The following is a 27285-nucleotide window of genomic DNA, read 5'->3' on the forward strand; positions in this document are numbered from 1 at the left end:
TTCTTACTGCTGAATGAAAATTTTTATTATAACAATTTGTTTCTTATGTATCAGAAAATAAGAGATAGCACCTTCATCAGATCTTGTAATTATTGCACAATAATCAAAATATTAGTTCAAGTTTTAATTTTTTTTTGTTGTGGCTCTTCATCCCAGTCATCATCATCCATTAAAAGTTCCAGGTCATCTTCAAAATCATCCTTTGAACTCTGACCTTCAATATTAGCACATTGTCCACTTGTTTGTTGTGTATTAGTATTTTTGAATGAACTGTTTGTTGGCACATTTTTAGAAGATTCCTTTTTCTTGCTGGAAAAATAGTTAAGTAAAGATCCATCTTTTTTGGAATGTGTATAATCAACCTCTGAAATAAAAAAAAATCTCATAAAAATTCAACAGAATGGTAAAAGATAAATTCATTTTAAACGGGTCCATCAAAATGATTACTGTAAATTCAGAAATAGATTCATGCATCTATTTTTGAAAATCGCTGATTACTGGTAAAACTGATAGACCTAATCAATATGATTGCAAAAATTTTGTAAAGGAAAATAACTTCTGAAAAGCTAAGTTAAGTTTAAGATAGGAGAATTGCATTTTTTGACATTACCAATTGTAATCTAGTGAATGTACTTCGAAAATTAATTCCTATTCTGGTAGGCAATAAATTGAATAAAATAAAATATGGAAAATTACAAATTAAAACTTTAAAAAGGCAAATAATACACCATATATAAAAAAAAAACTTTTTTCTCATCCATTTCTCATTACTTTTATATTGTCTAGACAACATTTTTATTATTTATCCAATCTCTTTTTTGTTTTGAAATAGGATGTCCATTCAAGTTTGTTCTAGAGTACAAATGGACAATGAAAGATAACTGATGCCTTTAGTGACATTTTATGGTCACTTTCTGTTTCAAGTCAGGTGTCTTTTCAAAAGTATTGGCTATCTCTACATATTTTTTGTCCATTTAAAACTTGATGTTGATGTCAGATGTTTATCCCTGTGGAATTAATCCCTAACCTGTCCAAACTTGGGGCAATTTAGAGCTTGCAATATGGTGTCATGAAGATCTTATATTGTTATCCCATTGATGTTTAATCCAAATCTTTTGTTAATATCAATTTTGACTTTGTCAGCATCTGTAGCATCAGAATTACATAAAAACCAACCATTGTCATCATGTCCTTCTATTTGGTCAACATTTTCAGTAATAAAACTGTCATCCTCTTCTATGAAGGATTCCTCAAAGTACTGCATCAAATCTGTTTGCCTGCTATCCTGTAGAAAAATAGACATGAAATTAAAGATTTATACAGAAATAAATCTCAATTCAGACAATACTAATATTGTTACCCAGACTTAACCATGTAGCCTGCAGGCATTCAAATAGAAATCACACATTTCATCTTGTCATTTGCAAAAAGTTTGACAAAAATTATAATTCTGATAATATGCACAACCTTAGTATATGTACTAACACCATATGTAATATAAAAAGTTCATGAAAAGTGTAAAAGTAACCCTATGTAGGACCAAAGAAGGACGAAGGTTAAACAATATGCCAGCCCCTTCCCACAACACAAAAAACATTGGAAGAGTAAAATTACAGACTTCAACAATAGACACATTTAATAGATATTTCTCTTTTTCTATAATTTCAAAAACAATGATACTTTGAATTGTAGATACCTTTAGTCTTGTTGTTGTTGTATCTGCAGAAGAAAAGTCATCTTTACTTAGTCCAGCCTTGTTCAAAACATCTAATTTCTTCTGTACCAAGGGCCTATAAATACAAGAAGATATAAAACCTCTTTCTTTACAAAAATCCCTCTAAAACACTTCTTTATAAAATTTCATTTATTATTTTCAGCATAATTACCATTGATTAATGGGCAACAAACAACAACCACTGACTTATAGAATCCTGATAAAGCCATTCAGTTTATCTTAATATAATAAATAGGGAATATCATATGGCTTTTTAAAAATCACACCCGTATCAACCCTCAACCAATATAATCCCAAGAGCAGAGCTCTTGGGATTATATTTGTGTCTCGGGTTGATATTGAAAAAGCCATATCATATATTATATACTTTATTATATACATATACCTCACGTAGATGTTTTTTATGTGACATGACGTCATACAGGTGAGGAGGTTTGAAATGACGTCATACAGATTATAGATTTGACATGACGTCATACAGATTAGGGGTTTGATAAAGCCTTTGCAACAGTGACTGCAATCGATGACGTGACGTCATACAGATTAAAGGTGTGATAAAGCCTTTGCAACCGTGCTGATATCGATATCATCACGGGTGGCTGATACAGCACGCTTGTCAATGATTGTATTACACATACAATTTATCTGTATTTACCACTTAGTTTATAATAAAAATACCTAAATGAATACCCTAGCTGAGTACCTTGAAAATAACATATCATTCTTCGGACGATGAGTTTTATAAAGCACAAAATATTGATTTTGTCTTCTATACTAATCAATAAAAATACCTTCATTTTACTTAACATACCATATTTGGTCATCAGCCGTGTTTTGGGCCACTAAGTAATGTACACTGACCATGTCCTGTTGTCCCATTCTATGTGCTCTGTCTTCAGCTTGTACAAGTATCTATAAATAAATAGTAGTTCTAGTAATTCAGGTATTTTTCATGAAAACAATTTTTTTGTTTGTCCGTCTATGTGAAATGATTTCGTTTAAAAAACGAGTGAAAACTTGAGAAGAATTTTATTATGTACATTACTGAAGGAATAACTGTATTGTAGTTGAAGAGATGCTGATTCAGCTATTTGACGGTCGCAAATGCAGTTTTACTGGCGACGCCAAGCGGAGACAGTAAAATGGATATTTGTTACTGTCAAATCAAAATTCAACTCTTCAACTACAGTACTTTATTCTGATTCTAATACATTACAAAAAGAAATAATATGTTAAAGTTTGAAAAAATGTATACATTTGAAATAAAATAAAATTCCGTGAAACTTCATGAATGATTTTGGCACATAGATGTCATGATTAAACCTGACGTCATACAAATGAAAACTTACAAACTGAAGGTTATTACGTTACTTCTAAGATTCAAAGATTTAATACCACATCAAAACGGCATTTTTGAGGTAGGTGTTTTATTTTGGATAATATTGTAATAACCGAACATTAGTTGATCCAAGCAATTCAAAATGGCTGGTCACTCCTTAGTTACAACATGTCAACTGTGGATTTGATGGTAACTTTTAGCCAATGAATAAAAATTGTTACATAAAAATTGCATTAGAATATATAATCTCGCATGATCTGGTAAAGAGTCATTTTGATTTCTGAAAAGATTACTAGGTTATACAGTCTTTTGAATCAAAAGTTTAAAATCAGTAAATCATGTAATGTAGTCAAAATTAACTAACAATGCATGTCCAAATCATCTTATCAACAAGTAAAGCACAGATACATCTTTGCTATATGCCATGAGGGTTGATATTCAAAATTAACAAGTTTACAAATGACGTTTAAAAATGCTAGAAACAAATTTAATCTAACTTAATAAAGCAAACATCTTTTTAACAAGACTTTGATTTTAATGGATACTAACCCCTGGATTCCAGAAAAGTTCACCAAACACAACCAAAGTAGCTGCTGATAGATTAATGCCTGCATTAGCAGCTGTGATTGATAAAATAGCCAGTTTATAATCTGGATTTTCCTGGAACTTCTTACAGAAGTAATTTCTTTTTTCTGGTGATGTTTTTCCATCTATTCGGATATAGTTTTTTCCAAGCTGTAAAAAAAAAAAACAGCATAAATTAACATTACATGTGTAAAAATTGAACTGTTGAAAGTGGATAAATATTGTATTGCACGAGATTTGGTGTTGGAATATGTTTCTCTAATGATTTTTTGACGATATACAGACAGTCTTAATCCGAATTTTCGAATGATCTGCAAAAAGATGTGTTCTTTCTGTGTGACGTCATCAGGCATGGTCACCCTTTTTCATGACGTCACAATAAGAAATTCCGAGGAAAGCAAGAAAATTTTATGTCATAATCGAATTTTGACCAATGAAAAACTGAGATCAAACTAACCACACGTTAAATAAAAATATTCAACAGGTCACGAAAAGGATAAATCGGGTATGAATTAGAGAAAATATAATACTGTATCAAAGAATGCTTGCAGATACTGAAAGCAAGCTCCAAGTACCTAACCCTTTCATGATATAATTAAGTTTCATTGTTGTTAGATTAAATAAATAACACTATTTCATCACATATTTTAACTGAAATTTCTGAAAACAAAACTTTTCGAAAAATTTTCACATTTTGTTTTTCAATTTCTTTAAATCAATAGAAAAACTGTTAAATTAGTTCATTCTTCAAAAACTCCTCTCAGAAGTCAGCAGGACTTTTTTGAACAGACTTGTATTTTGTCTGTTAAATTTGAAGAGGTGCTTTTATTGATAATCATTTGTGAGCAAATTTATAGCATGATATTTCTATGATAGTGAATACAAACTTATGTATATAAGTATGACTTATCCTATTTTTCTTATATAAGTTAACTTACTTTAGATTGAGCTAATTCTTCTACAGAATCTAAAAATTCTTGGTGATGGGCAAACATTAAAAATTTTCTGTCTGTTTCAAATAAATCTGTCAAATAATCTCTGAAAAAAATAGAGAAATATTTTATCATAATAATGTCAAAATTAATATTATCAAATATAGACTTCTTCTCACAATACACATATTATCTATGAAATTCTGTTTCTTATTCTCATTATGAATATAAACTAACAACTAGTATTCCTACAGTTAAGTATTGTCTTTTTTTATCTGACTGATATAACAACTGTCATAAGCAGGACATAAAAACTTGAGAAATTAAGGATAACTTTTATAGAAACTTCTCTATTCTTTTTCTGCAACTATACCTTATAATTTGTAAGTTTGTTTTAGACAAAAGTCCATAGCAAAACTGTTTTGACAACAATTTCAGTTTTAGTAATTTGGTAGGTTAACAAAGTCTACTGAGGTTCACATACAGATATGTTCCAAATGTTAATGATTGCATTCTCTACTGCACAGGCTATATGGCAACTTATCTCCCTATTGCTACTATAAATTTAATGTCCCATTTCAGACCAAACATGAATATTTACTAATACATCCACCACAATCAAAAAGTTGCCTTTTTACATGGATCTTACTCCATGACTATTATATGATATACATTTCAAGTTACTGTTCATTATAATAGAAATGTATTACAATTTTTATAGGAACACAAAATTTTTGCGTTCATATAATGTTATGACGTTGTCGTTATTGTCCGAAGACATTTGGTTTCCAGACAATAACATGAGTAAAGATGTATGGATCTCTATGAAATTGTACCACAAAGTTACATACCACAAAAGGAAGGTTGGGATTAATTTTGTGGGTAATTGTCCATACTTTTAAGGAATAAGGGGCCAAAAACAAGCATTATTCTTGTTTCAGGACAATGACTTGTGTCTAAGTGTATGGATCTCTATGAAATTGTACCACAAGGTTCCATACCTCAAAAAGGAAGGTTGGGATTGATTTTGGGGGTTATAGCCCAAACAGTTTAGGAATTAGGGGCCAAAAAGGGTTAACAAACTAGGATTTTTTGGTTTCTGGGCAATAACTGGATTATAAGTCTATGGATCTCTATGAAATTGTACAAGGTTCCATACCAAAAAAGGAAGGCTGAGATTGATTTTTGGGGTTATGGCCCTTACCATTTAGGAAAAAAGGGGCCAAAAACTATACTTTATAAATACTTTGTATAAATTGCTTATTTCTTGACCAACTCTTGACCAATTTTAATGGGGTTTAATTCAAAGTCTAGAATTCTTAGGGTTCTTTAATATGCTGATTCTAACTGTATTTAGAATTTGTATTTGGGCATCGTTTTTGAATTGATCCACATCAGGGCTTCTAAAAAATATTTGAGCCAGCCGGACATTTTTTTCAATCCTGTTTTTTATCCCTTTAGACAGGGTACCCAATAACAAAAGATGGACATATCCATATGATAAAGCCATTAAACTATTAAAGAACGATAAACTTCGTAGACTTCATACTTTTTCAGTTTTTATATAAATTTCATTTTTGACATTAGCAATTACATTGATAGTACATGGTTCAAATTGGCATTTCTCTAATTCTTTGGAAATTTATCCCTTTCCGAACCCATTGTATAAAAAAATTTAATCAACGTGTGGTTGCCAGTGATCTCAGATGATGATTGGATGAGTTTAAGGGTCATAACCTTTCTCAGCTCACTGGATGCATCAAAATATGCTAACAGGTGTTAATGAAATTGACAACTTTATGGAAAGTGGAAGGCACTCGAAGGGGATTTTAGTTTAGCAAAAAAGGAAAATTTATTTTTCAATCATTAGAGAAACAGATTCTTACATAGTTACTCGTGGATTATCGGATTTATCCAATCTCGATAGTTAAATTATAAACTTTAAAGTCCTCGCCAAGGCTCGGACTTTAAAATTGATAATTTAACTATCTCGATTGGATAAATCCGATAATCCACTGGTATCAATGTAAGAATCTATATATATCCGCAGACTAACAAAGAATATCAGTCAGTTGAGGACCAGCTTAGTTATTTGATAAACACGTTTTCCAATACTGGATATTTACTAGAAGAAGATAGAACGCGGAACAGATATGGTTGTGCAAAATCCATATATTTTTATCTAGCATTATTGATTTTAGGCAGTTCTTTCCAAGTTATTTCTCAGGGAAAATTCTTGAGATGAACGTAAGAAAATGGAATAAATGACATTTTTTTCGTTTTGGATGAATTTGGACGCATTATTAGATAATAAATATCACCCTTGTGCACACTTCTATTATTACAATCGACTTGGTTCTGTCTGACACCTTTGTAAATTATGATCTTATGGTTTTATTTAAATATGTTTTTCTGATAGTCTAAATCTGTTTTGCTAAAAAGTAGATATATTTAAACCATGAATGTCTTTAATTTTAATAAAAAAAATAACTTCAAAAATGATCAATTGAAATCCGTTACAAATAGTTTACCTGACACAGGTGATCACAGGTAAATCTCACCTGTTAGACACTTAATTAACCTTGATTGTAATGAGAGGGGATTATAGTAGGGCTTGTTTATAGAGTATTGTCACTTATGACCGGAAAAGTGTGACTGTTTAAGACACAAGGTCAAGGCAAAATGGTTGATTTTTCTGAATTAAATGAATGTTGAAATGGCAAACCCACGTAGGATGTCTGTTTCATGATTGGCCCAGTCGGACAATGTCCTATAAATTTATATTGTCCTGCAAATATGGCCGTTTTGGAAGCCTTGGTCCACATTGAGGTCCAAAGGGTCCAAAATTTAACTTTGTTTGATATCATAAAAATAAAATGTTAACACAGAGATATGTCTCGCCTATTTGTTATTTTGATAATGCAAGTGTTGAAATTAAAATAGCAATACTTTAACATTTAAGTTATGCAAATATTCAAAGTCAATGAACCATGACTGAAGGTACAGGGCTAAACAATCTCCATGGAAATGAGATGTGCCAATGCTAATACAACTGCAAACCAAATACCATTGACTTTTCATAAGTCGTTCCCTTTAAACAAACCTAAACACAAACATTAACTTGTACCAAATATTCTCCATGGAAATAAGATGTGCTAATGCTTATACAACTGCATACCAATTATCATTAACCTACCACTAACAGTTCCCCTTAAACTGACCTAATCATGAACTAATATATGAAAACTAAGCAAAAGTTTCAAAGTCAATAGACCATGAATGAGGGGGCGGGGCCAAATAATCTCCATGGAAATGAGATATGCCAATGCTCATACAACTGCATACCAAATATCATTGACCTATCACTAGTGGTTCCCCATAAACAGACCTTATCACAAACTAATACATGTAAACTAAGCAAAGTTTCAAAGTCAATAGACCTTGACTGAGGGGGCGGGGCCAAATAATCTCAACGGTAATGAGATGTGCCAATGCTAATACAACTGCATACCAAATATCATTGACCTATCACTAGTGGTTCCCCATAAACTGACCTTATCACAAACTAATACATGTAAACTAAGCAAAGTTTCAAAGTCAATAGACCTTGACTGAGGGGGCAGGGCCAAATAATCTCCATGGTAATGAGATGTGCCAATGCTAATACAACTGCATACCAAATATCATTGACCTACCACTAGTGGTTCACCATGAACTAGACCTAATCACAAACTACTGTGGATTCATTAATATTCGTTGGATACCAATTTTCGTGGATTTCGTGGGTACAGTGGAACCACGAATTTAAATGTTCAACGAATTACAAGTTTTCTAAAGGAATGTGTGCAGACTTTGCCAAAACAACGAAATTAAATATCCATGAAAATGCTACTTTTCCTCAATCCACGAAAATTGGTACCTACAAAAATAAATTAATCCACAGTAATACATTGTTGACGCCGCCGTCTCCGCCGTTGCCGGAAACAGCATACCTATGTTTCGCTTTTTGACTCCGTCAAGGCGAGACAAAAATGAATTTAAGGGGTTCTTTGATATGCTTAATCTAACCATGTAATTAGATTTTAAATATTGGACCATAATAGATAAATGTCCAATTTCAAATATCTAAGTTTTAGACCACATTCATTCTGTGTCAGAAATCTATGCTATGTCAAATATTTAATCACAATCCAAATTCAGAGCTGTATGGCACAATTTATAGAAATTGTAAGTAGATTTATAGTTAAAAATAGATCCAGCATAAATTCTATTTTTAGAGAAGAAATTATGTATAAATATAGTTTGAAATGAATTGTTTATTATAAGTTATTTTGAAAATGATGAAAGGTAAGTTTTATAGATTTTTTTAAAGACATTGTATTAATGATGAATGATATTTTAGAAATTGTTTTTTCAGTTTTTTTGTAAATTTTTTGAAGAACTTCCTGGTAGTTTTCTGTATAAATTAATTTTCAGAATGCTATATTTATACATATATAATATTGATGGAGCAAACCCCTTTAAAAGCTTAGATATTATTAAATAAATAAATTCAATTCTTGGTGTACTTGGATATGCTGAATCGAACCTGTACTTAGATTATGGATATTGGACCATAATAGGTAAAAGTCCATTTTCAAATTTTTCAGCTCTCTGACCACATTCATTCTGTGTCAGAAACCTATGCTGTGTCAAATATTTAATCACAACCCAAATTCAGAGCTGTATCAAGCTTGAATGTAGTGACCATACTTGCCCCAACTGTTCAGCGTTTGACCTCTGCGGTCATATCAAGCTGCTCCCAGCGGAGCATTTTATTACAATTAAAAAATTTTTTTAAATGGTTTCTGTATCGTTAAAATATTCCAATAGAGAAAATCTATTACAATTCTTTAATACTTTACAGCTTGTATTTTGTCTGCTCCTGTATGGTGAAAATATTCTAAGAGAGAAAATCTATTACAATTCTTACTTAACAGCTTGTATTTTGTCTGTTCCGTATGGTGAAAATATTCCAACAGAGAAAATCTATTACAATATTACTTAACAACTTGTATTTTGGCTGTTCCTGTATGGTGAAAATACTCCAACAGAGAAAATCTATTATACTGAATGGTGAAAATATTCCAACTGAGAAAATCTATTACAATATTACTTAACAGTTTGTATTTTGTCTGTTCCTGTATGGTGAAAATATTCCAACAGAGAAAATCTATTACAATATTACTTAACAACTTGTATTTTGGCTGTTCCTGTATGGTGAAAATACTCCAACAGAGAAAATCTATTATACTGTATGGTGAAAATATTCCAACTGAGAAAATCTATTACAATATTACTTAACAGTTTGTATTTTGTCTGTTCCTGTATGGTGAAAATATTCCAACAGAGAAAATCTATTACAATATTACTTAACACCTTGTATTTTGGCTGTTCCTGTATGGTGAAAATATTCCAACAGAGAAAATCTATTACAATTCTTACTTAACAACTTGTATTTTGTCTGTTCCAGTATGGTGAAAATACTCCAACAGAGAAAATCTATTACAATATTACTTAACACCTTGTATTTTGGCTGTTCCTGTATGGTGAAAATATTCCAACAGAGAAAATCTATTACAATTCTTACTTAACAGCTTGTATTTTGGCTGTTCCTGTATGGTGAAAATATTCTAACAGAGCACCTCTTCTTTCCATACCCTGAAATATGACATAATCCAAAATGTAAAATTAATGACTGTCAGCAATCTTGGACACTATGTCATATTATAATGTTTTTATTAAGTTGTCAGTTTTGGTCTTCTTTATGATTAATATGCATTCTGCGTTATGAATGCAGGGATTTTTTTTTTTTTTTTTTATTCTTGACTTCAGAAATTTTTTTAGCCTGCCAGATATTTTTTATCCAATCCCGTTTTAATCTCTTTTGTTTTTGTATCAAAAGGCATTCTGGCCAATCAAGGTGACCATGGAAGGGGATGAGTAGTTGGTCACACCACCAGAAAATAAGATACTTCAGATTTTGATGCTTGTTATCTGTTACTGACAGTAACTCATACATCAATATGGGTTCAGTTAACTAACAGTGATACCTCTGAAGGCAGAATGTCAAGGGACTTATAATGGCAATAAAATTCTGACCAGAAAGTTTACTGGCACATGTCTTCCTAATAACAGATGTTGACTTGACAGCGATAAAGCTCAGAACAGAGATGGAGTACATAAAATCTAAGCATGACCTGTAAATTTCTGACAAACACCCAAACCTTCGCACCTTTTCATGTTTCTTCAAATAAATACTTGAGAGAAACATACAATTAGTTATAAAACTAATTCATTTATTCTTAAAAAAATAAATTGCTTCAACGAGCGCAGCTGGATACGACCGCAGAGGTCCAACCCTGAACAGTTGGGGCAAAGTTGTATGATTTGAATTTGCTTTTGTGCAATACACTATGCAGTTGCGAATTGACCTCCCCCCTTCAAAAAAAAAAAATTTGAAGGATTTTCTTTTTGATTTCTGAAATCTTGAAAAAAAATTGTCCCCCCTCATCCCCCACCACCAATTTTTTTTTACCCCCCCCCCCCCCCCCCCCCTCCTCGTGTGTTTGAATTACTTCCCTTACACTGTAATTTGTACTTAAGTAATTGTCCATTAACCAGGACACCCTTGTTTTTTCTCACTTTTTTGCTCCTAATTCCTAAACGGTTTGAGCCATAACCCCCCAAAGCCAATCCTAACCATCCCTTTGTGGTATGGAAACTTGTGGTATAATTTCAGAGAGAACCATACACTGTTCCACAAGTTATTGTCATGAAACTAGAAAAATGCTTATTTGGGCCCCTTTTTGGCCCCTAATTCCTTGGGACCATAACCCCCAAAATCAATCCAAACCTTCCTTTTGTGGTTATAAACCTTATGTTTAAATTTCTTAGATTTCTATTTACTAATACTAAAAATATTGTCCAGAAACCAAATGTCTTCGGACGACGACGATGATGACAACGTGATACCAATATATGACCGCAAAAAATTTTGCGGTCTAATAAAAAATTGTAAGCATATTTTATGCTTCATACCTGCACACATAGGTACATATGCAAACAATGTGATTCGGTTAATGAGGTTTTTCCACTTTTCTGTGGAAAGACCTTTTGTATTTGTTCTGATTATTACTATTTTGAAACTGACCCTGTTAAGCCAAACACTTTTTATTGTAAGAGTTATCTCCCCAAACACTGTTTTTCTTGTGTACAAATCTCCTTCCCAACTGTTAAAGATTACGACAAAATTATTTCACCAATTTGCTCGTTATATCCTCAGGATCTTGAAAACAATTTTGACCGAAGCGGTCTGGAAACTCCATATGAGAGTTATTTCCCCTTCTGTATTTAGAATAAGTAAAATGTAATTGTAATTGGTAAACCATAAGTGATAGAGACCTAGGGTCTTTTGATTTGAGGTCCTTGGTCCAAAAAAAAGAAAATAGGGTCAAGGTCAAATGTCAATGTCATTTCTAAATTTGGATTTTGGCTTATTTTCACCTCTTTTCAAACACAATATAAGATATAGACAACATATTTTTACTTAATTGTTAGTTGTGACATGTCGTAACACAAACATTTTGGTTTAAAGGGTACGCTTACATCAAATTAGAGTTTTCTCTCCTCTTTTATTTAAAAATATGCATATGGTGATATAACTCATGAACCAAATATAATTAAGACCTAGGGTCTTTTGATTTGAGGTCCTTGGTTGATGACCTTGAAATTGAGCTCAAGGTCATAGGTTAAATTGACGTTCTAGATTTTGACCTTTGCTTTTATCTAAACATGTAAACATGATAAAGCCATGGGACTTTTTTGCATTAGGTTTCAAGCCATTTAACCTAAGAAAAGCCAACCAGAAGTGACCTTGTGTAAACCGGAAGTAGCTTTTTTTTGTACTTAATTAATATAAAAGTTTATAGAACCAGATATTTTTGGTATCAGTGTCAATTAAATGTTTGAATAATACCGGAAGTAACATTTTTCAAACCAGAAGTAACAAATATCTCCCTTATTTAAAAAATATTGTATAGAAACCATATATTTTTGGAATCAGCGTACAATAAGCTTTCATTTGACGCTGGAAATGACATTTTAAACCGAATTTTACTATTTTCATATTAAAATACATGTTTTTTTTTGTGGAAAGACCTTAATTTATTTTAAAACCTTTAAATTTACTTAGTTTTGATATAATTTGACAAACTACTACATTTTTTGCTAAAACTAATTAGTTGCTAACCATTCAAACATAAAAGTAAACTTCATAAAGACTGATCAATGTCTGGTACTTGTTTACCTGTCAGGTATAGAGGTGAATCAATGCTTTCAATTAACCCTTGTTTACCTGTCAGTTATAGAGGTGAATCAAAGCTTTCAATTAACCATTGTTTAGTTTTAAAATAATAACTCTGTGTCACTTAAATGATCTGCAATGTGTGCTTGTGAACAGCTCACATCTACAATCTACATAAATTTCCTCACCTTCAAATTTTTTATGTCCATCACTTTTGAAGCCTTTTTCAAATCTTTAGTACTTTTAATTGCACCAGGATCCAGAAGTACCATTTGTCGTACTTTGGCTGGTAATTCTTTAAGTACGTCCTTCTTTAATCTCCTATTAGAAATAATGATAATAATAAAATGGAAGTCAAACATGTCTTTTGTTTGTCATTATACACACACACACACAAACATTTTGTGTAAGTATTGGGACTGCTCTCTTGGGTGAAACATGTTTGTATAAAGATAATTCAGGAATCCTGTGAATGAGGGGGCTTGACCACACATAAACTATTTCCCAGTAGTAAATATGTATGCTTCAAACTCCTTGTATAAACTATTCTGATCATTCATTTCATTTGGTTTAATGTCTCTTTTATATATGTTCTATAGATGGTCCCATCAATTTGTAATATTGTTGTTATTTTGAAGTGAAATAATGAAAAATGGAATGCCTTGGTATTAGCAAACCTCATGTCTAACAATTTCATGACAACATTTTCTGACTTGCCTCTAGACAGATTTTAATAATTCTTTGGAACCCCTGAAAAGAGCGACATATCTAATGATAACTTTGTAATTTAATGAACCCAGCACAACAATTTTCATATGACAACTCATTTTTTATCTTGTACTTGACAAAACATAAAAAAAACATGTGCCGATTATCATTTCCCCCTGAAACTAGTGTATATAATACCTTCATACACATTACCTGATCATAATTTTTTCTTCTAAAAGAATCTGAAGTTCTGCCATATTTGAGGATCCAGAAAAATCCCAACCCCATGGTTGCTGAAAACAACAAAAGCTTATATGAAATGTTACTAGTAGTATACTATTAACATTGAATAAAATAAGGAAAGTTTTCTTATGTTCTATTTCTATACATTTTCATTTCACCAGTCTTCGACATATATCAAATGCTTTGCAGAAATCAATTATGAAATATATGCATATTGTTGTAGAAAGCTTTGTCATTCGTATATATTTCATAGAGTTTATTGAGAAAAACCTGTACATTAACTACAAGTAAAATTTGCCATATTTGTTTTAAAGGAAACTAACTACTACAAATATATCAATCAGGAACCAAAGGATAGGAGATACTTACCTTTATAGCCTAAATTTTGAAAAAATCATATAAAATTAGTTAATAAGAAAAAATGCAAATTTGCTAACCTAGTTTGAGCCTTAGATGATAAAAATTGGAACTTAAATCTAAGGTCAACTAGTATTTACATGCTAATTTGAGTTTGAAAAGGCTTTATCAAAGTTTCAATCATATCTAATCAAAACTGAAAATGCCCATACTCTTACTCATACAATCCGAATGAACAGTATGGATGCTCTGATATTTTTTCAGGTGGGTCTAGAAAAAGAATGTTGAATGAGATGGTACACAAGGTGGATGTACATGAGATAATATATTATGCATTTATATCTTCAAATAGCTATAAGATTGACAGCCTGCTATTTTAAATCATATATACCTAACTTCAAAACTGAAAATTTAAATTCTAAAGCAGATTTTCAATAAATAATCAAGAGAAGTTTCTACATACATGTTTACCATCACAGTATCGAATACCAAAATCTTGGAACTTAAACATGAATGGAGAAATAGCTGATATCTGTGTAAATAACTCTGATGGTCGGGAAAGTGCTGGTGTACCACTGAGTAATATCACTCGATGAGCATTCTGAAATGAAAATCTTTATTACTAACTGAACTTGTTTTACTAATTGCTTGATAATTTGTAACTGCACATCCTATTAAGGATGTACACCTCTGAGGAGCCAAGAATTTCCAGAATTAAACTTTTTTTCTTAACCTAATTTTTGTGTTTATATGACTGTAAGAAAGTAATTGATGAAGAAAAAATCATATGGTGGTGCACTTCTTTTTTTGCTAGGGCCATTTGAAAGTACCCCAGTTTTAATGATTTTCCCATTTTTCATCAATTTTTACCCATTTTGGTGCTATAATCATGAAAAAAATCACATTCACAATTAAATTTTTTTTCATACTCCTTCTGAGAACAAACTACTTCTTATAGAAAAATAATGGTGAATAGGTAGTAAGTGGGAGATTCCCTATTTTTGACATTCATTTTCTCTGAAATTTGGGTGAGACCCCCATTTTTTCAAATATTCAAAGGTATTCCACCTATATCTGGAGATTAAACACCTATGTTATATTTTTTTGTATAAAAATAAATTCACATCTGGAAAATATAAATTTATATAAATGCGTTTCATTCCTCTAAAATATTCTATGACAACTTTCATGACAAAAGTAGAAAGTTCAAATTGATGTAACTTTATAATAATCCTCTTGTCCAATCAAAATGTTCTTCAAATTTAATAAAGAGCTGCGCCATGAGTGCATGATATGCCTGTCGCTTTTTCAAAGAATAAAGTTTCACAACTCCTCAGTTTCATATCAGAAATTTATAAAAAAACTAAAGGGAGGTTATTTCAATAGATATAAACCAGTCACCAAAGTTTCATGAAAACTGCTCAAAGCACTTTTGAGTTATTGTCTGAAAACTGGAAAATCAACCCTTTTTTATGAATAAAATCCCATAACTTGGAAACGTAAAATCTAAAGTTTATAAAAATCGAAAGGGAGCTTACGTTAATAGAAATAAACAATTCACCAAAGTTTCATGAAAACTGCTCAAAGCATTATTAAGTTATAGTCCGAAAACTGGAAAATCCCCCTTTTTTAATGAATAAAATCCCACAACTCGGAAACATAAAATCGAAAATTCATAAAAATTGAAAGGGAGCTCACATCAACAGATATAACAATTCACCAAGGTTTCTTGCAAATTGGCGAAAGTGTTTTTGAGTTATTGTCCGAAAACTGGAAAATCCCTCTTTTTTTCATGAATAAAACCCCACAACTGGGAAACATAAAATTTCAAATTTATAAAAATCCAAAGGGAGCTCACGTCAATAGATATAAACAATTCACCACCAAAGTTTCATGCAAAGGAGTAGGTCCGGTAAGGCCCGATTTTGGCCTCAAATTTCAGGTTCATATGACGAAGGATTTTGGACACTTTTTGAACACTAAAGTGTCTATTTAAGTTGATTCTATTAGTTTTTGTGAATGATTATAACTGATTTAGTCATTAAAAACGCTCCGATTCAAGCTTAAATATGAAAAATATATCAAATATGCCAAAAATGTCACTTTTCAGATGTTTTTTGTCAAAAATGAAAGTGGCCGCATCCGTGTTCATCCTCAACCTTTATATATGTTATGTAGTATCATCAAATACAACTTACATTTCAATATTATGAATGAAAACATATGCGGCCACTTTCATTTTAGACGGAAACCGTCTAAAATTTAACTAAAATGCTAAAATTGTGAAGATTTCAGTAATTTAGCCTGACTAAAGGATGCTAGTACCCGATATATGTGCATTGTATTGTCAAAAACAGCCCATATTTATGTAGCAGAAGCATTCTTCTTACCAATAAATAACTTAAAGTTTACATTTTAACATTTTTGTAAAACTGCTATATTTTGGGGCCAAAAAGGGGTCTTACTGGACCTACTCCTTTTTTAAAGAGTTTTTGAGATATTGTCCGACATGTTGACGACAGACGGAAGGACTGAAGGACGGACTGAAGGACGGACAGACGGACAATGGTATACCATAATACATCCAGTAAACGTAAAAATTACCTGTAAAATAGGTAATGCTGCTTTACATCTTGCTGTTTTGTAATTTTTCAGTAAATGACATTCATCCTGCAAATATATAAATAAGGATACATTTGTACAAATAATAAATCCATTTGCATGAATTTAGACAAAGGCATGCTGTTCCCAGTAGTGACAGTTTCAAAAATGTATTAGTTTGTGATTAGGTCATTTTAAGGGGAAGATCTATTGGTAAGTCAATAATATTTGGTATGCAGTTGTATATAGCATTGGCACATTTCATTTCCATGGTGATTATTTGGTCCAGCCCCCTTAATCATGGTCTATTGACTTTGAAACTTTGACATAGTTGACTTGTTAAAGATTGTGATTAGGTCAGTTTAAAATGAACCACTTATAGTTAGTCAATGATATTTGGTATGCATTTGTATGAGCATTTACACATCTCATTACCATGAAGATAATATAGCCCCCACCTCCTCAGTTATGGTTCATTTTAATACAACCGCAAAAATTTTGCGGTCATATAATGTTACAACGTTGTCAGCAACGTCATCGTCCTAAGACATTTGGTTTCCTGACAATAACTTGAGAATAAGTGTATGGATCTCTATGAAATTGTACCACAAGGTTCAACCTAAAAAAGAAAGGTTGGGATTGATTTTGGGGGTTATGGCCCTAATCGATTAGGAAAAGGAGGCATACTTTTCTAATACTTTTTATAAATTGCTTATTTATTGACCAATTTCAATGTGGTTTAATTCAAAGTTTTGTATTTCAAATTGGTCCACATTAAGGTCCAAAGGGTTTAAAGTTCGATTTTAACAAAAATTGAATTCAAGGGGTTCTTTGATATGCCGAATCTTAACATGTATTCAGATTTTTGATTTTGGGCCCAGTTTTCAAGTTTGTCCAAATAAGGGTCCAAAATTAAACTTTGTTTCAACAAAAATTGAATATATAGGGTTCTTTGATATGCTGAATCTAACCATCTTTTTGATTTTGGATATTAGGCCCTGTTATCAAATCGGTCCTTATTGAGGTCCAAAGGGTCCAAAATTAAAGTTTGTTTGATTTCATCAAAAATTGAATTCTTGGGGTTCTTTGATATGCTGGTTCTATCCATATATCGGTATTTAGATTTCGGATATTGGACCATAATAGGTAAATGTCCAATTTCAAATTTTCAAGTTCTTAGACCACATTCATTCTGTGTCAGAAACTATGTTATCACTGGCTATGTCAATATTTAATCACAATCCAAATTCAGGGTTGTATTGCACAATTAATAGAAAGTAGTCATAGTTAAAAATAGATACAGCATCAAATCTAATTTTAGAGAAGAAATTATGTATAAATATAGTTTGAAATTTACTGATCATTATTAGATATTTTGAGAAATAATTTTAAAGGTAAGTTTTATAAAATTTTTTAAGACATTGTATTTACGAGAAACGATATTTTGAAATTGTTTTTTTTCCAGTTTTTATGCCCCTGTCATAGGCAATGGGTGGTTTAAGTAACCCTTGATCATCCATTCTTCCATCTTTCTGTCCGTCCGTCCCATTTTTATTTCACACTCTAACTCAAGTTTTCCTCATTAAAATTTTATGAATCTCATACACAATGCTAAGAACCAAAACTCGCAGACAGAGTTGAATTTGAGTAGTGAGTCCCTTACCATTCTAGAATTTTGCCTCTTTAACTTGGAAATTAGCAAATTTTTTCGTTTCTGCACCCATATTTAAGTTTTCTTCCTCCATATTTATGAAACTCATACACAATGCTAAGAACCAAAACTGACAGAGTTCCATTTTGGGCAGAGTCATTTACCGTTTTAGATTTATGCCCCTTTTTAACATAGAAAATTTCAAAGCTTGAGAGCGGCCATTCTTGTCCTCAGACACATTCTTCTTTTATTTTGTAAATCTTTTGAAGAACTTCGTGGTAGGTTTGTTTGTAATTCTGTATCAGTATATACTGGTATTAATTTTCAGAATGCTATATTTATTTATTTTTTTTTTGCTGAAGAGAACCCTTTTAAAAACTAAGCAAATATTGTCCATTAAAAAATAAATGAATTAAATTCTTGGTGAACTTGGGTATGCTGAATCTAACCATGTATTTAGATTTTGGATACTGGACCATAATCGGTAAAAGTCCAATTTCAAATTTTTCAGTTCTTTGACAACATTTATTCTGTGTCAGAAATCTATGCTTTGTCAAATATTTAATCACAATCCAAATTCAGAGCTGTATCAAGCTGGAATGTAGTGTCGTATCAAGCTGCTCCCATTTTAATTATTTTTGCAAAACCTAAACTGTTGCAATTTTTTGCAATAATAAAATTTACAGTTCCCTAAGAAAAACTTACCACAATTACAACTTGGAAATGTTTTTCTTGTAAATATTTAGCTTTTCTGGCCACAAGGTCATAAGTCACAATGTTTACTTGATTAGATGATGTGTCCTTTCCTGTTGTTGCTACGGAAATTTCCTGTGGGTCTATACTTGGTACCCATCTTCTAATTTGCTAAAAATACAGGATTAGCATACCATCATATGTACTTCAATTATCTGTTATATGATAAACAATATATTTTACACCCATCAACTAAATAAGTTCTTGATTATTGAACCCTACAAATGTGCATTTAAAGACATTTTAACCATCAATATCATTAAGGCAATAGTAGCTGACAATTAAGTAAGGTGTGAGCAGTTAAGTTCATCTCTGAAAACTTTTCAGCAGTTTACAAGAATAACAATTTAAGCCAAATTCCTATAATTTATTGGTTATTTCTAAGTATTAATTGTTCATCCATCTTCTATCTCGAAGTGTTTAACAAGATAAACTAACCTGTGCCCAGTCAAATCTGACAGAAGATGGTACTATAATTAGTAATGGCCACTCCTCCCTGTAGTAACATGCCAAACAAATAGCCTGTATTGTCTTCCCTAGTCCCATGTCATCTGCTATCAAAACCCTTCCATTCTTTGATACACTAAAACTAAAAAAACACTGAATATTTCTGTAATTTAGTTTCCATGTGAAAGTCTACATAATATTACAACAGTTTAAAAAAGATAGTTTTTTCATTATATTCTTGGAATAACAATTTATCATAAATCATGCTTTCATGTAATGGGGTTATCATGTTATGGCGATGTCTGCGTCCTCGTCTGAAGACATTTTGGTTTCCAGGCAATAACTTGAGTATAAGTGTTTGGATCTCTATGAAATTGTACCACAAGGTTTCAAACCTCAAAAGGAAGCTTGGGATTGATTTTGGGGGTTATGACCCAAACTGTTCAGGAATTAAGGGCAAAAAAACTAGGAATTTCTGGTTTCCAGACAATAACTTCAGTATAATTCTATGGATTTCTATAAAATTGTACCACAAGGTTCCATACCATAAAAGGAAGGTTGGGATTGATTTTGGGGTTATGGCCCTTACTGTTTAGGAAAAAGGGGCCAAAAACAATACTTTGTATAAATTGTTTATTTCTTGACCAATTTCAATGTGGTTTAATTCAAAGTCTTGAATTTTGTTTTTTTAATATGCTGTATCTTACCATGTATTTAGATTTTGGATTTTGGGCCCAGTTTTTGAATTGTTCCACATTTAGGTCCAAAGGGTCCAAAATTAAACTTTGTTTGATTTCATCAAAAATTGAATTATAGGTGTTCTTTGATATGCTGAGTCTAACCATGTATTTATAATTATAATTTTTGGGCAGGTTTTCAAATTGGTCCACATTAAGGTCCAAAGGGTTCAAAATTAAACTTTGTTTGGTTTAAAAAAAAAATGAATTATTGGTGTTCTTTGATATGCTGAATCTAACCTTGTATTAAGATTTGGTTTTTGGGCCCTGTTATCAAATTGGTCCACATTGAGGTCCAAAGGGTCCAAACTTTCCAAAATTAAACTCTTAGAGTTCTCTGATATGCTGAATCTAACCTTGTATTTAGATTTTGGATATTGAACCATAATAGGTAAAATTCCAATTTCAAATTTTTCAGTTCTTTGACCACATTCATTCTGAGTCAAAACCTATTATGTGTCAAATATTTAATCACAATCCAAATTCAGAGCTGTATCAAGCTTGAATGTAGTGTCCATAGTTGCCCCAACTGTTCAGGGTTCAACCTCGGCGGTAGTATCAAGCTGCGCCCAAAGGAGCATTTTATTTGAATATGAAATAACATTCTTTAATTGAAAAATTGTCCATCAATCCATACTCAACAGTTTTTTTAAATACATACAGGAAAGATCAAATAAATTAAATTGAAAGTTGTTTATTTCATTCCTTCATCAATGTTTTAGAAACCCATAGAATTCTTCTTTCTGGTTTGGTTGGACGAAGACAAAACTGGCTTATAGTATGGTGATGTCGGGCAGAGGGGAGTGGGTAACTTATTTGTGTAGTTTTCAACCCAGATCCCTGAAACTTCACATATATGTTGAAACTGTGCACCTGCTATTAATATTGTTTGAGGAATTTTTACATTTCATATTTCAAATATTTAAATTTTCTGTATAGAGCATTCTCCATTTTTAAGAAAATTTCTGAGCAACCCAGCAATTTGAGTCTTTTACTTTATTGTATTACTGTGTTGCTGTCTCATTGGTGTTTACCTATATCTCATTTTACTCATGATATATTTGAATAATTATAAAGCCAAAGGATGCATCTGGCTAGTATACAGGCTAATTAAACATAATCATACTTGACTCCTTCCCTCTGAAAGGACAATAATGAGTTGACAAGTGATACATCCACTTCAGAAAGGTCAGCATTAGGGATGTCTTTAATAGGGTAATTTCCTTTTAACTGTGAATTAAACACCTGTAAAATTGCCCTTGGTAGAGGCTCTATTGTCACATGTGGTCTAAATACTGTTACTTCCTTCACTGAAAAATATAATCAATTGTGCTTATAAAACTTTACAAACACTTTAACTGCAACAGTCACTTTACTGTCTGTTAACCAATCTTTTAAATTTTAAAATTCCCTCTCATGGTTTATCGATCAGGATAGGTAATGGTAAACACATTTGTATTTATTTTCATGGGTACCAATTTTAGTAGATTGATAAACAATTGTATTTTCATGGATCTTGAATTTGATTTCATGGTTTTTATTCATTGTAATTATGACTATTAGAATTATAATATAAAATTTTAAATACTTGAGAAATTTGCAAATCATTTTAAAATACTTTTCAACTTTCTATTGAAAAGATGGATTGAAGTTTAATACTTTGGTAGACATTTTCCCTATAAATGCATTAAACTTAAACCAGGACTTGTTTGTAGATTAATTCATTATTGAAACTCATATTCTACATTTATTGATGTTCTTCATTTTGAAAGTTACTACACAGACAAAAAAATCTCTGTACAAAAGAATGACATTCAATGTATGTAATCAGAAAATAACTTACTGAATGCTTCATACTCTTCAAGCATAAATGACCACTTTTTGGTAACAGCATCTAAAATAATACAGGGTATATCATAAGCAAAGTTACACATTTTTGTATCCAGATAAGTTTTGAAATTACTCAACTTTACTATTTTGTCAAACTTCTGTAAAAAGAATAGTCCCAGTTCTAACAAAGGAAATTTTCACTAAATAATTAAAAGTGAGTTGATTATTGAAATCACATCTATCCCACTAAAATTGAAATAGAGGATACCATGGATACAGCTAGGACTTATTCATATCTTAAATTACATATAGAAATTGACATTGAGGTGGATAGTTGTCTCATTGGCACTCATACCACATCTTCCTATATCTATTGAGGGTTTTTTGGGAACTAAAATTTATGACAAAAGAGATCATTTCAATTTTTCTATATGCAAACTTTCCATTTTTATGTACATGTAGCAACATTCCAGCAGTACCTACAGGCATGTGTAGTACAGTAAAGTTAAGGTCATCTCTTAGAAAGTTTAACAAACACCATTATGATTCTGTTGACTGTTTCTGAATACTCTGTATCTGTGTCACAAATACTATAAATAGATTCCATTTGTCATGTTTGTGGTAGCCACAATCCCATCCTTCTTTCCTTGTGTTTGACTAAACCAAATGTGACTTATCATCAGATTTAGACTTGCCATGTGAAACAACATGACAGCAGTCACTAATGAAGCAGAAACCGTTTACCCTTTAAAACAGCATGACAGCCATCACAAGTGTAGCAGAAACCTCTTACCCTTAAATGCATGTGACAGCAGTCATTAATATAGAAGAAAACAGCTTACCCTTCAAAACAATATGACTACAGTCACTAATGTAGCAGAAACGCCTTACCCTTCAAATCAACATGACAGCCGTCACTAGTGTAACAGAAATCCCTTACCCTTCAAATCAATATGACAGCCATCACTAGTGAAGCAGAAACCCCTTACCCTTCAAAACATAATGACAGCTGTCACTAGTGTAGACTAGCAGAAACTGCTTACCCTTCAAATCAACATGACAGCAGTCACTAGTGGGACATAAACTGCTTACCCTTCAAATCAACATGACAGCTGTCACTAGTGTAACAGAAACTGCTCACCCTTCAAATCAACATGACAGCTGTCGCTAGTGTAACAGAAACAGCTTAACCTTCAAATCAACATGATAGCCATCATTAGTGCTACAGAAACTGCTTACCCTTCAAATCAACATGACAGCCGTCACTAGTGTAACAGAAACTGCTTACCCTTCAAAACAACATGACAACCGTCACTAGTGTAGCAGAAACTGCTTACCCTTCAAAACAACATGACAGCCGTCACTTGTGTAGCAGAAACCCCTTACCCTTCAAAACAACATGACAGCTTGTATTTCATTGTCCTTACAAACATGTATTTATATTTAATGTATGTTGCATCTACATGTAATAATTAGTAACCGCAATTTCAAAATTTTCTGGAAAAGTAAGAGCTACAATAGATGCCACTGACGTTTTTTGTCACTTTTCAGAGCTGGTTCGTTACAATTTAAAGTTGAAACAGGTCGATATGCTAGACCACCAGAGCCTCTACAAGACCGTTTATGTATGTTTTGTGATAGTGGCCAAATTGAAGATGAAAAACACTTTCTTTTTAATTGTTGTTTTTACTCTGATATCAGACATGAATTATATGCCAAAGCCTGTCTTTTAAATGTTGATTTTGAGTATTTATGCGATATTGAAAAGCTTCATTATCTTATGTGTAATGAGAATATGGTTCCTCTTTTAGCTAGTTCCCTTTATTCTATGTTTTACCGATGAAAACATGTTGTCATCTAGAAATTATATATGGATTTTTTTTTTTTTGGTTTTATTTACGAAGTACTTTTTAAATATAAAAAAGTTGTCCTTTTATGTATGTATTAGTTGTTTGTTTTAATGATAGTGTCTCATAAGTCGTTTTCGGCTGGCATCCTTTTACTAAATGTTAGGTTCTCATGATTTTATGTATATATATATATATATATAGATATTGTAATGGATGGTGACACTTTAATAAAATAAATCTTATCTTATCTTATCTTATCTTACAATGTATAAAACTGGAACATCAAATGTAAAACAAACGAAAATTAAAGATAATCTGTATTCCATTGTCAATATATTAAATATTTTCTCATTGTCAATATATTAAGTATTTTCTCATTGTCGATATGTCAAATATTTTCAAAGTCAGAATATTTTTCCAGACATTAAGTTATAGATAGGGCTTGCTCCGATAAAGAATACATTGTACTTTAAGATAATTAATGCTTATCTAAATGTCAGTAGTAGCCAATAATATGTATTTTACTGATCACTTTTAATTCATCTTTCAGAAGACATTTTATATCATTATTACTGTGACAATCAACTTTTGATACTTAGTTTTGACTCTCAAAAAACTTTCTCTCTGGATTCCCATTATATAACAATTATAAATGTATCCTTACCATACATTTTAGTCTTCATCTTTTTAAACAGCTCTATCAATGGCTGACTATAACCAACTTTGACTTCAAACCTCTCTCTTGATATTAATATACATTGTCCTTTAACTGGCTTAACACCAACACCAAATATATTCCTCTGTTTATCTGCATTTTTTTCTTGTGATGGCAGAATTTCTTTAAAGTTCTGTGTTGGTTTTGATTCAGTACTGTGTGAGATTGTTGAAGTGAATGGTTTATGCAGACCAGAACTTGAAGCACTATTCCCTGCAGAAGTGTTACAGAATGGTTTATTTGAACTGTTACTTGAACTAGCATTATTTGAAGCCACACCACTAGTACTAGTATATGGTCTATATGTTCCTGAAGAACTGTTTTGACTCGATAAACTAACTACATTTTGATTAGAGAGAGTATGAGCACTATGTTTGTTAATCTGATTGCTAAGGCTATTCTTATTGTTTGATGAAGAGTAAGAGGTTTGCCTTGGTAGATTATTTCCTTTAAACAAATTACCAGAATATTGTACTTCTGTTGTAGACACCAGTTTAGAGCTACTAGTGACAGATGTTTTGTTTGTTGATGGTGTAAAATTTACTGTTTTTTGTATATTTCCAGATGTCCTGTTATTATTGACCCCATACTCAGATTTGTTTGGGGATGTTTTCTGAGCTCGTTTTGCCAAAGCCTTCTGTCTATTTTCTTCTATCTTCCTTTTCTGTTCAACGGTAAGCCCTCCACTACTGGACATTTTCAATATATTATAACATACCAACTAAATCTAAAATAAAACCAAATAAGACTATTTACTGACTTAATCATTAATGGTATCAGTCACTTACATAAATGTACTGTTAATTATATTAAACCCAAACTTTAACCAAAAGTTTGACAGTGAAGTTGAACTGTGATCAGGAAAAATTTGACAAAATACTTGAACAATGTTGATTGAAAACTAGAAGACTTATTTTTTTATTATTATTAAATCAGCACTGGTGTCTTCTTTGATAAACTTTTTTGCCTGACAGAGAAATAGATTTTTTTAATAGTAGTGTATACATTTATAAGTGCTCCTTTAATATTGCTTTTTCTGGTGTTTTATCATCATGATCATGTAGAAATACAAATTTATATGATCATTTTGCATTATAATGTTATAGAATAAATGATTTTTCTTGTGTCAACACACTAAAATGCCATTTTTAAATATGTGACTCTCTATTTTCAAATCCTAGCATGCCTAGCTAGAACACTGTATAATATCAACTAACTTTATTCTATTTGAAATTGATTCTTAGAGCTATTTCTAATCAGGTGTTGTATCTAAAATTTATGTTTAATTTGATACTTTTATTTTATTTTCTATGATTTAATAATGAATTTATGTTTAATTAGATGCTTTTTTGTATTTTCTATGATGAAATGACTTTTATTTTTTTCTTAATGCACCATTACCAAAGCTCTTCATTGCTTCCTACTTGTTCACTCCAAGTTCTTACATTAGACATGTTTTCTTTAAAAGGTATGAAACATTCACAGTGTGAAATTTGCATAGGTAAGAAATATGTCTCAACGTAGGTACAAATTAACCTTGAATGAAACAACCTGCACCTACTTCATATAAAGGGATATTGCATGTGTTTGATTCCACAACTGTTGAGACTGAGGGAACAAATAACTTATGCTAAAATTTCCTAAATTGTCATCGACAACAAATGTTAAGTGAAAGCATGATTCTACATGTACATGGTGGTTGTTTCCAGGAAATGACCAGGAGGATAAATCTCCTGGAGGAAGCAGCTTGAACAGTTTAACTTAGTCAGTTAGTACTATGCTATGGATTCTGTTTTCGAGCTACTGTGTCAAATTTGAATTTTTGTAGGAATTTCCTGCTATTTCATTACAAGACCGTTGGTTAGGTCTATACGGCTATATATCAACTGAGGCTAGGGTATCATAAAATACTGAGAAAATTATAAACCATCACGTCCGGACCTGATCGATTTAAAAGGATCTCGGTTGCAATTTATGTATGGCTTTTTACATCTATGAAAAGTATAAGTTTAATGCAGTAATATGTGTTTGAGAATAGCAGTTTCTAACCTAATAAACATTTCAAGAATCACAATCAAATCGAAACCAGATGCTGCAATTCGATACAGTCGTATTTAATTAGAATTTCCTTTTTTGTTAATTTTCCTTTTGTTTATTATTATTATTTAACCTTTTTACACAAAAAAAGCATTAATTTAAACAAAATATTACTAAATATAAATACGGTTTTAGTTCAAAATATTACGACACTTTCAGGGGAGGTAATAAATTCCCGCCAATATTCAAGACGATTTAATCCAATCGAGCCTCTCCAATCCGTCGAAAAAAAGTAAAATAACAAAAATACTGAACTCCAAGGGAAATTCAAAACGGAAAGTCCTTTATAAAATGGCAAAATCAAAAGCTCATACACATCTAACGAATGGGAAACAACTGTCATATTCCTGACTTGGTACAG

General features: G+C 31.6%; 1 protein-coding gene across 1 annotated transcript; it reads right to left on the minus strand.

The window, feature by feature from the left end:
- On the minus strand, positions 1-26933 carry LOC127730414 (SWI/SNF-related matrix-associated actin-dependent regulator of chromatin subfamily A-like protein 1). Its single transcript, XM_052238819.1, has 17 exons — positions 26877-26933; positions 24777-25554; positions 22276-22326; positions 21559-21742; positions 19687-19837; positions 19201-19359; positions 16848-16913; positions 14707-14844; positions 13857-13936; positions 13124-13256; positions 10221-10291; positions 4598-4697; positions 3624-3809; positions 2547-2647; positions 1697-1790; positions 1177-1285; positions 1-364 (listed from the first exon to the last, which is right to left on the minus strand). The coding sequence occupies exons 2-17, from the start codon at positions 25522-25524 to the stop codon at positions 117-119; spliced, it is 2619 nt and encodes an 872-aa protein (XP_052094779.1). The 5' UTR covers positions 25525-25554; positions 26877-26933; the 3' UTR covers positions 1-116.
- Between the last annotated feature and the right edge of the window lie 352 nt (positions 26934-27285).

Source organism: Mytilus californianus, unplaced genomic scaffold, assembly GCF_021869535.1.
Source record: "Mytilus californianus isolate M0D057914Y unplaced genomic scaffold, xbMytCali1.0.p SCAF_2, whole genome shotgun sequence".
In the NCBI taxonomy this organism is placed as follows: Eukaryota; Metazoa; Mollusca; class Bivalvia; order Mytilida; family Mytilidae; genus Mytilus; species Mytilus californianus.

Bases quoted from the DNA above. Each gene is read 5' to 3' on its own strand.
- LOC127730414 (XM_052238819.1), bottom strand. From the start codon at position 25,524: ATGTCCAGTAGTGGAGGGCTTACCGTTGAACAGAAAAGGAAGATAGAA. The intron at 3,810-4,597 runs GTAAGTTAACTT...TTTTTTTTACAG, and splicing joins AAGAATTAGCTCAATCTAAA to CTTGGAAAAAACTATATCCG. The intron at 2,648-3,623 runs GTTAGTATCCAT...ATTTATTTATAG, and splicing joins AACTTTTCTGGAATCCAGGG to ATACTTGTACAAGCTGAAGA.